This window comes from Engystomops pustulosus, chromosome 2 (genome assembly GCF_040894005.1).
Source record: "Engystomops pustulosus chromosome 2, aEngPut4.maternal, whole genome shotgun sequence".
NCBI lineage: Eukaryota > Metazoa > Chordata > Amphibia > Anura > Leptodactylidae > Engystomops > Engystomops pustulosus.
In genome coordinates, this window is record NC_092412.1 from 251,746,808 (window position 1) to 251,759,047 (window position 12,240).

The 12,240-nt window shown below is 46.5% G+C and overlaps 1 protein-coding gene across 1 annotated transcript in view; it reads left to right on the forward strand.

Annotated features, from left to right (window-relative positions):
- LOC140117108 (uncharacterized) overlaps positions 1-11,836 on the forward strand; it is a 48,706-nt gene extending 36,870 nt beyond the window's left edge. Inside the window, exons 7-11 of the mRNA XM_072133542.1 lie at positions 560-719; positions 2,216-2,365; positions 4,118-4,261; positions 4,966-5,104; positions 11,718-11,836. Of these exons, the coding sequence (XP_071989643.1) occupies positions 560-719; positions 2,216-2,365; positions 4,118-4,261; positions 4,966-5,099 (588 nt within the window). The 3' untranslated portion in view covers positions 5,100-5,104; positions 11,718-11,836. The remainder of the gene's footprint in view (positions 1-559; positions 720-2,215; positions 2,366-4,117; positions 4,262-4,965; positions 5,105-11,717) is intronic.
- The last annotated feature ends 404 nt before the right edge of the window (positions 11,837-12,240 follow it).

Sequence of the window (12,240 nt, forward strand, 5' to 3'; positions counted from 1 at the left end):
GGTCAGATACTGGGACTGATATCTCAGCAACTGTACGTGCTAGAAAGAAAATTTGAAGTGCCCCTGAATCTGTATAAGACCCCCTACAGCAGGGTATGTTCATCTACACATGTGTGAGGTGGTGAATGGTCTTCTTTCAACAGGTCCATTGCTAAAACTGTAAAAGTGGCCTAGTAATGAAGGAGGGTAATGAAGCGGTTAAATAAGTAATGTATCTTTTCTCATGGACTGTAACTAAGAATTATTTACAATGTGATGGACTTGGATGACTCAGGATTGGTTCCTGAATTCCAGGTGTCCGGTGTATCCCGATCCCTACGACAGGATTGTTGGGGCCAAATAAAATAATAATAATCTTATAACGATTGATATATATATAATTAATGGGTCCTATCAGCAGCCACGACGGCTGTGCACACACCGAGTCCTCCTCACACACCTGCCGCCTGTCCATTGATTAGGGGTCATAAACTTTTGCAATGTCTGATATCTCTGGGTGTAGTGTCCATCAGTAGGATGAGGCCACCCTTGGTAAATGTTCCCTGATCCCTATATATAGGGCTGCAGTATAGCCGTAGGGCCCACGTCTTCCCGCATCACCATGGGGTACAGAGCATTGATCCTGCTGACCGTCATCCTGGTCCTGGGCCACGAGACCTGCGCCAAACGTGGAAGCCATAGCCACAGCGGCAGCCACAGCAGCAGTGAGGAGGATGGAGGTGAGTAGATGGATAATGCGCTTGTTATAGACATCATAATCTTCTGCCGACCATCGCAGCATGTCCACAGCTCAGCACCAGGGACCGGAGAGGGCAAAGGGGACAACTGCCCTGGAGCTCTAACAACCAATTCAGTGTGGCAGGCCTGGATCGTGGCTGCTAGAGTATTATACTGTGTGGGGGCAAGAAGAAGGGGCATTATACAGTGTGGGGGTCACAAGCAGGGGCAGTATACAGTTTGGGGGTCAGAAGAAGGGGCTTTACACAGTGTGGGGGTCACAAGAGGGGGCACTATACAGTTTGGGGGTCACAAGAGGGGGCACTACACAGGTTGGGGGCTATAAGAACGGACATTATACAGTTTGGGGGTCACAAGAAGGGGCTTTATACAGTGTCAGGGTCACAAGAGGGGGCACTATACAGTTTGGGAGTCACAAGAAGGGGCATTATACAATGTGGGCGTCACAAGAGGGGGCAGTATACAGTGTTTGGGTCAAAATAGGGGCATTATACAATGTGGGGCTCACAAAAGGGGGCAGTATACAGTTTGGGGCTCACAAGAGGGGGCATTATACAGTGTGGGGTCACAAGAGGGGACATTATACAGTTTGGGAATCACACGAGGGGGCAGTATACAGTTTGGGAATCACACGAGGGGGCAGTATACAGTTTGGGGGTCACAAGAGGGGTCATTATACAATGTGGGGGTTATAAGAGGGGGCAGTATAAAATGTGGGGGTCACAAGAGGGGACAGTATACAGTGTGGGGGTTATAAGAGGGGGCAGTATACAATGTGGGGGTCACAAGAGGGGGCATTATACAGTGTGGGGGTTATAAGAGGGGGCAGTATACAGTGTGGGGGTTATAAGAGGGGGCAGTATACAATGTGGGGGTCACACAAGAGGGCATTGTACAGTTTGGGGGTCACAAGAGGGGACATTATACAGTGTGGGGGTTATAAGAGGGGGCAGTATACAATGTGGGGGGTCACACAAGAGGGCATTGTACAGTGAGAGGGCCACTAGTGGGGGCATTAAACTGTGTGAGGATCAAAAGAGGGGGAATTATACAGTGTGGGGGCTATATAAGGGGCATTATACAGTGTGGGGGCTATATAAGGGGCATTATACAGTGTGGGGGCTATATAAGGGGCATTATACAGTGTGGGGGCTATATAAGGGGCATTATACAGTGTAGGGACCATAGAGGATTGTAGGGGCATCTTTGTGGCTGGGGCTGTTACTGTATATTGGTCGCTGTGGGGGTTGGGCGGTTGTGAGGGCACAGTGATGGGGGGCACGATGCCTTCTTAATACTGCGGGGCCCCCTACACCTGTCACCCATTTCCAAAATTGCTGAGTAAATGTGAGGAGGAGGAGATTCAGCAAATCTATAAGTGACCCCCCCTGCCTTATAGCTGGTGATATGGAGCCGCAGCGCCCCCCGGTGTATGAGGCAGAAATAACTGAGGCTTTTCCTTTCTCCATACTATCAGTGATCTCCAGGAGGGATTGCAGCGCCGCTCCCTACGCCAGGAGAGACTGCGGGTACCCAACCATCAGCGCCAGCGAGTGCGCCCAGAGGAGGTGCTGCTACGACTCCAGCATCCCAGGAATCAACTGGTGCTACTTCTCTAAGGAACAGGGTATGGTTTTATTTTCTCTAAGTCATAAGGCCCCTTAGAAAGCTGGGTGGCAACCAACAACAGTCTATAGAAGGTGTCACCCAACTTTTCTGGACTCCTGATTGACAACTTATATAAGAACAGTGACTCCTCCCCGATAGCGGTACAGAAATAATCCATATTGGACATGTATGAGACTGGGAAAGCTGGGTGACAACCAGTCTAATCTCTTATTGGAGGTGTCACCCAACTTTCCCGGTTTGATGATTGACTTGTTATACAATAAAAATGACCTGATTGCTAAATAGACATTATTGGCCATTCAGGAGACTGGAAAAGATGGGTGACAACCCAACCCAACAATCGTCATCCATTGAAAACTTATGCATCGATCCCATTCTATGATCATAGTTTGGGAAAGCTGGGTGACCACTAACATCGGTCTCAGCTTCTAAAGGAGTTGTTCCTAACTTTCCCAGATCCCTGACAAGTTATACAATAACAGTGACTCCACTCCAAGAGCCATCACTGGCCATTCAGGAGACTGGACAAGCAGGGTGACAAGTGCGAGCGGAAATTTTCACCCATTGAGAACTTATGCAACAACAGTGATTCCGTTCTATGATTATAGTTTGGGAAAGCTGGGTGATCACTAATGCCGGTCTCAGCTCCTATAGGAGTTGTTACCCAACTATCCCAGACCCCTGAAAAGTTATACAATAACAGTGACTCCACTCCAAGAGCCATGACTGGCCATTCAGGAGACTGGGCAAACTGGGTGACAACTAGTGCCAGTGGAAATGATCACCCATTGAGAACTCATGCAATAACAGTGATCTCATTCTATGATTATAGTTTGGGAAAGCTGGGTGACCACTAATGCCGGTCTCAGCTCCTATAGGGGTTGTTACCCAATTTTCCCAGACCCCTGACAAGTTATACGATAACAGTGACTCCACTGTTATAGCAATGACTTGCCATTCAGGAGACTAGGCAAGCTGGGTGACAACAAGTGTGAGCGGGAATTGTCACCCATTGAGAACTCATGCAATAACAGTGATGCCATTCTATGATTATAGTCTTGGAAAGCTGGGTGACCACTAACGTCAGTCTCAGCTCCTATAGGAGTTGTTACCCAACTTTCCCAGATCCCTGACAAGTTATACAATAACAGTGACTCCAAGAGCCATGACTGGCCATTCAGGAGACTGGGCAAGCTGGGTGACAGCAAGTGTGAGCGGGAATTGTCACCCATTGAGAACTTATTCAATAACAATGATTTTAAACTATGTTTATAGTTTGGGAAAGCTGGGTGATCACTAATGTCGGTCTCAGCTCCTACAGGAGTTGTAACCCAACTATCCCAGACCCCTGACAAGTTATACAATAACAGTGACTCCACTCCAAGAGCCATGACCAGCCATTCAGAAGACTTAGCAAGCTGGGTGACAACCTGTGCCAGTGGGAATTGTCACCCATTGAGAACTTATGCAATAACAGTGATCCCATTCTATGTTTGGGAAAGCTGGGTGATCACTAATGTCCGTCTCAGATCCAAATAAATAAAGATTATTATTATTATAGGAGTTGTTACCCAACTTTCCCAGACCCCTGACAAGTTATATAATCATAGTGACTCCACTCCTATAGTCATGACTGGCAATTCAGGAGACTGGGAAAGCTGGGTTATGGACCAGTCTATTAGAATTTCAGGACGATGTTGCCTTAAAGGAATTAATTAAAGGGATGACATCACATGTTTTTGGATTCCAGACCAGGCTCAGTGCACCATCCGCACCAAAGACCGGAAGGACTGCGGTCACCACGGGATTAGCGCCAATGATTGTTATCTAAGAGGCTGCTGCTTCGACGACAGTAAACCCGAGGTCAAGTGGTGCTACTACCCCAAATTTATAGGTAACAAATCTACCACAGAGATCCGTGCCGTAACCCTCTACCACAGCCAAAGGGATCTGGGGATCATGCATTTGTGTATGTTGTTAGTAGCAGCAGGACTGTGAAATATGGATTAAGGGATAATATTGTAGCTCTTCTAGTGCACTGGGGACATGTTCTCACATTTCTATTCTCTGTGCTCTCTGTAGACAGTGTTAAGAATTGTCCCTATAGATTAGTGTAATCAGACCTTTGTGTATGTTGTTAGTAGCAGCAGGACTGTGAAATATGGATTTATATTCTGGCATTGCTGAATCTCCAAGTGTACTGGGAGCTGTCCTCACACTGCTGTGCTCTGTGCTCTCTGCTTCCAGTGTTATGTATTGTCCCTGATGAGAAGTGTAATCAGACCTTAGTGTATGTTGTTAGTAGCAGCAGGACTGTGAAATATGGATTTATATTCTGTAATAGCTGTATCTTCAAATATACTATGAGATGTCCTCACACTGCTGTGCTCTGTGCTCTCTGCCATTGTTAGGTATTGTCCCTGTAGAGTTGTGTAATCAGACCTTCGTGTAGGTTGTTAATAGTAGCACTGTTTTGTATTCCAGGGTTGTAGCTTTCTCATATGTTCTGGGGATATGTCTGCTGCTGTGCCCTGTGCTCTCTGTTTTCACAGTCCTGCTGTTACAGTCACCATTGCTTTTATTCCCCGCTGTCTGTAGGATGCTCCGTCAGCCACAAACTCAGGAAAGACTGTGGATACCCGAACATTAGCGCCAAAGACTGTCACTCCAGAGGCTGCTGCTACGACTCCAGCATCCCCGACACCGTCTGGTGCTTCTATGGATACAAGTAATCCAGGTAATGGAAGAGTCACAGGAGGGTCTCTACACTGTAGCAGCAGGGGATGTGCTGGGGTGCACTGCGGGTGCACTGTATAGGTCGTAATATTGTGTCTGCCAGAGAAAACCTGGCAAAAAATATAGAAAACTCTCACAAATATGTTGTAATAGTCAGATCTGCGCTAACTCCTAGGAAAGAGCAACTTGAATATCCTAAGAACAGAAACAACAAATAGAAAGCAGCACTTAAAGGAAACCTAGCACTAGAAGTGGCAGGTACAAGAGGGAAATACAGAGCACCAGGTCAGGGTGAGCTCAGGGTGCGCTGGTGCCGGAGCTTATTTTTGTTAGTGTTTTAAACCGCTGTATCGCGGTTTTAAAAACTTTTTAAACTTTATGGCAGAAGCTGCTTTGGCGCACGGCTCTCCTTCACGTCTTATGTAGCCGCGCGCACGGTGCGCCGAAGCAGCTTCTGCCATAAAGTTTAAAAAGTGTTTTAAACCGCGATACAGCGGTTTAAAACACTAACAAAAATAAGCTCCGGCACCAGCGCACCCTGAGCTCACCCTGAGCTGGTGCTCGGTATTCCCATCTTACACCTAACACTTGAAGTGGTAGGTTTCCTTTAAGAGCATGAAAAATTAGTACAGTGCAGACCCCTTCAGTAATGCAGACACTAGGCCAAACCACTAAATAAACAGACCCCAGACCTCAGAATAAATACAGACCCCAGACCTCAGAATAAATACAGACCCCCCAGATCTCAGAATAAATATAGACCCCCCCAGATCTCAGAATAAATACAGACCCCCCAGATCTCAGAATAAATACAGACCCCCCAGATCTCAGAATAAATACAGACCCCCCCAGATCTCACAATAAATACAGCCCCCCCCAGATCTCACAATAAATACAGACCCCCCCAGATCTCACAATAAATACAGACCTCAGACTAAATACAGAACCCCCCCCAGACCTCAGAATAAATACAGACCCCCCCAGATCTCAGAATAAATACAGACCCCCCCCAAATCTCAGAATAAATACAGACCCCCCCAGATCTCAGAATAAATACAGACCTCAGACTAAATACAGACCCCCCCCCAGATCTCAGATTAAATACAGACCCCAGACCTCAGAATAAATACAGACCCCAGACCTCAGAATAAATACAGACCCCAGACCTCAGAATAAATACAGACCCCCCAGATCTCAGAATAAATACAGACCCCCCCAGATCTCACAATAAATACAGCCCCCCCCCCAGATCTCACAATAAATACAGACCCCCCCAGATCTCACAATAAATACAGACCTCAGACTAAATACAGAACCCCCCCCAGACCTCAGAATAAATACAGACCCCCCCAGATCTCAGAATAAATACAGACCCCCCCCAGATCTCAGAATAAATACAGACCCCCCCAGATCTCAGAATAAATACAGACCTCAGACTAAATACAGACCCCCCCCAGATCTCAGATTAAATACAGACCCCAGACCTCAGAATAAATACAGACCCCCCCCAGATCTCAGAATAAATACAGACCTCAGACTAAATACAGACCCCCCCCCCCAGATCTCAGAATAAATACAGACCCCAAACCAGACCTCAGAATAAATACAGACCCCCCCAGATCTCAGAATAAATACAGACCCCAGACCTCAGAATAAGTACAGACCCCAGACCTCAGAATAAATACAGACCCCAGACCTCAGACTAAATACAGACCCCCCCAGATATCAGATTAAATACAGACCCCCCCAGACCTCAGAATAAATACAGACCTCAGAATAAATACAGACCCCCCCAGATCTCAGAATAAATACAGACCTCAGACTAAATACAGACCCCCCCCAGATCTCAGATTAAATACAGACCTCAGACTAAATACAGACCCCCCCAGATCTCAGATTAAATACAGACCCCAGAACTCAGAATAAATACAGACCCCCCCAGATCTCAGAATAAATACAGACCTCAGACTAAATACAGACCCCCCCCAGATCTCAGATTAAATACAGACCTCAGACTAAATACAGACCCCCCCAGATCTCACAATAAATACAGACCTCAGACTAAATACAGCCCCCCCCCCAGATCTCAGATTAAATACAGACCCCAGACCTCAGAATAAATACAGACCCCAAACCAGACCTCAGAATAAATACAGCCCCCAGACCTCAGAATAAATACAGACCTACCCCCAGATCTCAGAATAAATACAGACCCCAGACCTCAGAATAAATACAGACCCCCCCCCCCAGATCTCAGAATAAATACAGACCTCAGACTAAATACAGACCCCCCCCAGATCTCAGATTAAATACAGACCCCAGACCTCAGAATAAATACAGACCCCCCCAGATCTCAGAATAAATACAGACCTCAGACTAAATACAGACCCCCCCAGATCTCAGATTAAATACAGACCCCCCCCCGGAGCTCAGAATAAATACAGACCCCCAGATCTCAGAATAAATACAGACCCCAGATCTCAGAATAAATACAGACCCCCCCAGACCTCAGAATAAATACAGACCCCCCAGATCTCAGAATAAATACAGACCCCAGACCTCAGAATAAATACAGACCCCCCAGATCTCAGAATAAATACAGACCCCAGACCTCAGAATAAATACAGACCCCCCCAGATCTCAGAATAAATACAGACCCCAGACCTCAGAATAAATACAGACCCCAAACCAGACCTCAGAATAAATACAGACCCCAGACCTCAGAATAAATACAGGCCCCAGACCTCAGAATAAATACAGATCCCCCCCAGATCTCAGAATAAATACAGACCCCAGACCTCAGAATAAATACAGATCCCCCCCAGATCTCAGAATAAATACAGACCCCAGACCTCAGAATAAATATAGACCCCAGACCTCAGAATAAATACAGACCCCAGACCTCAGAATAAATACAGACCCCAGACCTCAGAATAAATACAGACCCCAGACCTCCGAATAAATACAGACCCCAGACCTCAGAATAAATACAGACCCCAGACCTCAGAATAAATACAGACCCCCCCAGTTCTCAGAATAAATACAGACCTCAGACTAAATACAGACCCCCCCCAGATCTCAGATTAAATACAGACCTCAGACTAAATACAGACCCCCCCAGATCTCACAATAAATACAGACCTCAGACTAAATACAGACCCCCCCCCCCCAGATCTCAGATTAAATACAGACCCCAGACCTCAGAATAAATACAGACCCCAAACCAGACCTCAGAATAAATACAGACCCCCCCCCCAGATCTCAGAATAAATACAGACCTCAGACCTCAGAATAAATACAGACCCCCCCCCAGATCTCAGAATAAATACAGACCTCAGACTAAATATAGACCCCCCCCCAGATCTCAGATTAAATACAGACCCCAGACCTCAGAATAAATACAGACCCCCCCAGATCTCAGAATAAATACAGACCTCAGACTAAATACAGACCCCCCCAGATCTCAGAATAAATACAGACCTCAGACTAAATACAGACCCCCCCAGATCTCAGATTAAATACAGACCCCCCCCCCAGAGCTCAGAATAAATACAGACCCCCAGATCTCAGAATAAATACAGACCCCCCCAGATCTCAGAATAAATACAGACCCCAGACCTCAGAATAAATACAGACCCCCCAGATCTCAGAATAAATACAGACCCCAGACCTCAGAATAAATACAGACCCCCCCAGACCTCAGAATAAATACAGACCCCCCCAGATCTCAGAATAAATACAGACCCCAGACCTCAGAATAAATACAGACCCCCCCAGATCTCAGAATAAATACAGACCCCAGACCTCAGAATAAATACAGACCCCAAACCAGACCTCAGAATAAATACAGACCCCAGACCTCAGAATAAATACAGACCCCCGACCTCAGAATAAATACAGACCCCCCCAGATCTCAGAATAAATATAGACCCCAGACCTCAGAATAAATACAGACCCCAGACCTCAGAATAAATACAGACCCCAGACCTCAGAATAAATACAGACCCCAGACCTCAGAATAAATACAGACCCCCCCCCAGTTCTCAGAATAAATACAGACCTCAGACTAAATACAGACCCCCCCCAGATCTCAGATTAAATACAGACCTCAGACTAAATACAGACCCCCCCAGATCTCACAATAAATACAGACCTCAGACTAAATACAGACCCCCCCCCAGATCTCAGATTAAATACAGACCCCAGACCTCAGAATAAATACAGACCCCAAACCAGACCTCAGAATAAATACAGACCCCCCCCCCAGATCTCAGAATAAATACAGACCCCCCCAGATCTCAGAATAAATACAGACCTCAGACTAAATACAGACCCCCCCCCAGATCTCAGATTAAATACAGACCCCAGACCTCAGAATAAATACAGACCCCCCCAGATCTCAGAATAAATACAGACCTCAGACTAAATACAGACCCCCCCCAGATCTCAGATTAAATACAGACCCCAGACCTCAGAATAAATACAGACCCCAAACCAGACCTCAGACTAAATACAGACCCCCCCAGATCTCAGATTAAATACAGACCCCCCCAGATCTCAGAATAAATACAGACCTCAGACTAAATACAGACCCCCCCAGATCTCAGATTAAATACAGACCCCCCCCCAGAGCTCAGAATAAATACAGACCCCCAGATCTCAGAATAAATACAGACCCCAGACCTCAGAATAAATACAGACCCCCCAGATCTCAGAATAAATACAGACCCCAGACCTCAGAATAAATACAGACCCCAGACCTCAGAATAAATACAGACCCCCCCAGACCTCAGAATAAATACAGACCCCCCAGATCTCAGAATAAATACAGACCCCAGACCTCAGAATAAATACAGACCCCCCCAGATCTCAGAATAAATACAGACCCCAGACCTCAGAATAAATACAGACCCCCCCCAGATCTCAGAATAAATACAGACCTCAGACTAAATACAGACCCCCCCCAGATCTCAGAATAAATACAGACCCCAGACCTCAGAATAAATACAGACCCCAGACCTCAGAATAAATACAGACCCCAGACCTCAGAATAAATACAGACCCCCCCAGATCTCAGAATAAATACAGACCCCAGACCTCAGAATAAATACAGACCCCCCAGATCTCAGAATAAATACAGACCCCAGGCCAGACCACAAAAAAAACAGACCTCAGCCCAGACCAGACATCAGAATAAAAACAGATTCCAGACCAGGCCTCAAAATAAAAACATACCCCAGACCAGACTGTTAAAAAAATACAGACCAAATACCAGATCTTAGAAATGAACACAGACCCCAAACCAGACATTGAAGTGAATAGAATCCCCTGACCATACCCCAAATAAAAACCTGACTTTAAATGAGTACAGATGCCAGATCAGAACCCCAAAATAAACACAAGACCCCCTTGAAAAATACTGACTGCTAAAAAATATAGACCACAAATCAGATCTTAAAGTGAATACAGACCCCAGCCCCGACTTTTAAGTAAATACAGACCAAAGTTCAGATCTCAAATACCATAAAGACTTCAGATCAGACCCTATAAATAGACCCCACTGAAATAAATACAGACCCATTATATTGAATAACAGATCAGTCCCCTCAAATAAATACAAACCCCGACCAGGCGCCGATCATGACCTGACCTGCTCCATAATCTCCCAGACCCTATGATACAGACTAGATCTGCAGATACGACAGGGACGGGAGACAAGGCACATTCAGAGGCTCGGGGAGAATTTCCCTTCCTGCTGGATAATCCTGGGAAGATGAGAAGTATAAATGATCATGTTCCTGCGATACCTCCAGGTGCCCCCCCTCCTATATACACGGCACCAGGACATAGGTGCCCCCTCCTATATACATGGCTTCAGGACATAGGTGCCCAGTCTCCTATATACATGGCTTCAGGACATAGGTGCCCCCTCCTATATACATGGCTTCAGGACATAGGTGCCCCCTCCTATATACATGGCTTCAGAACAGAGGTGCCCCCTCCTATATACATGGCTTCAGGACAGAGGTGCCCCCAGGACGTAGGTGCCCAGGCTCCTATATACACGCCCCCAGGAAGTAGGTGCCCGGGCTCCTATATACACGCCCCCAGGAAGTAGGTGCCCGGGCTCCTATATACAGGCCCCCAGGAAGTAGGTGCCCGGGCTCCTATATACAGGCCCCCAGGAAGTAGGTGCCCGGGCTCCTATATACAGGCCCCCAGGAAGTAGGTGCCCAGGCTCCTATATACACGCCCCCAGGAAGTAGGTGCCCGGGCTCCTATATACAGGCCCCCAGGAAGTAGGTGCCCGGGCTCCTATATACACGCCCCCAGGAAGTAGGTGCCCAGGCTCCTATATACACGCCCCCAGGAAGTAGGTGCCCGGGCTCCTATATACAGGCCCCCAGGAAGTAGGTGCCCGGGCTCCTATATACACGCCCCCAGGAAGTAGGTGCCCGGGCTCCTATATACACGCCCCCAGGAAGTAGGTGCCCGGGCTCCTATATACACGCCCCCAGGAAGTAGGTGACCATATGTAGAACATACACTGCACCTACCACATGGCACAGACTTTATAACGATGTAACTAATCCCCACTGTTACTTTTCTTTCAGATTCCCCGACATGTGACCTGCACCAATCCAACATTAATGTGATCTCATTCAGTTCCCTTAATCCCCTTTTTATTAAAGTAGCAATAAAAATATATTTTAAAAAACCCCAAAGAAAATGATTTATGGTTTGTGTTTGTTTTCTTGTTAGTTATTTATATGGCGCTTGCATATTCAGTAGCGATGTACTGACATTGTAGTCACCGCTGGTGGTACCGGCCTCCCATGGAACACAACACCTCTTACTTTCTCACACAATGTATAAATAATACTGATATACAATGTATAAATAATACTGATATACAATGTATGAATAATGCATATAATGTGACCTCTCCCCACTAGGGCAGTGCTACATCCAGTGGTCAATCCCTGGTGCCTATAGATGTGTATTGCATACCATGACCGCTCCCTGGTGGGCTGGAGGTGTAAGGAGGGGTTTCCTCACTTTTGTAGAACGTTTATGACCTATTTCAGTGCAACAAGTAATTTCCAACAAACCTATGGAAGAAACACCCAGAACCCA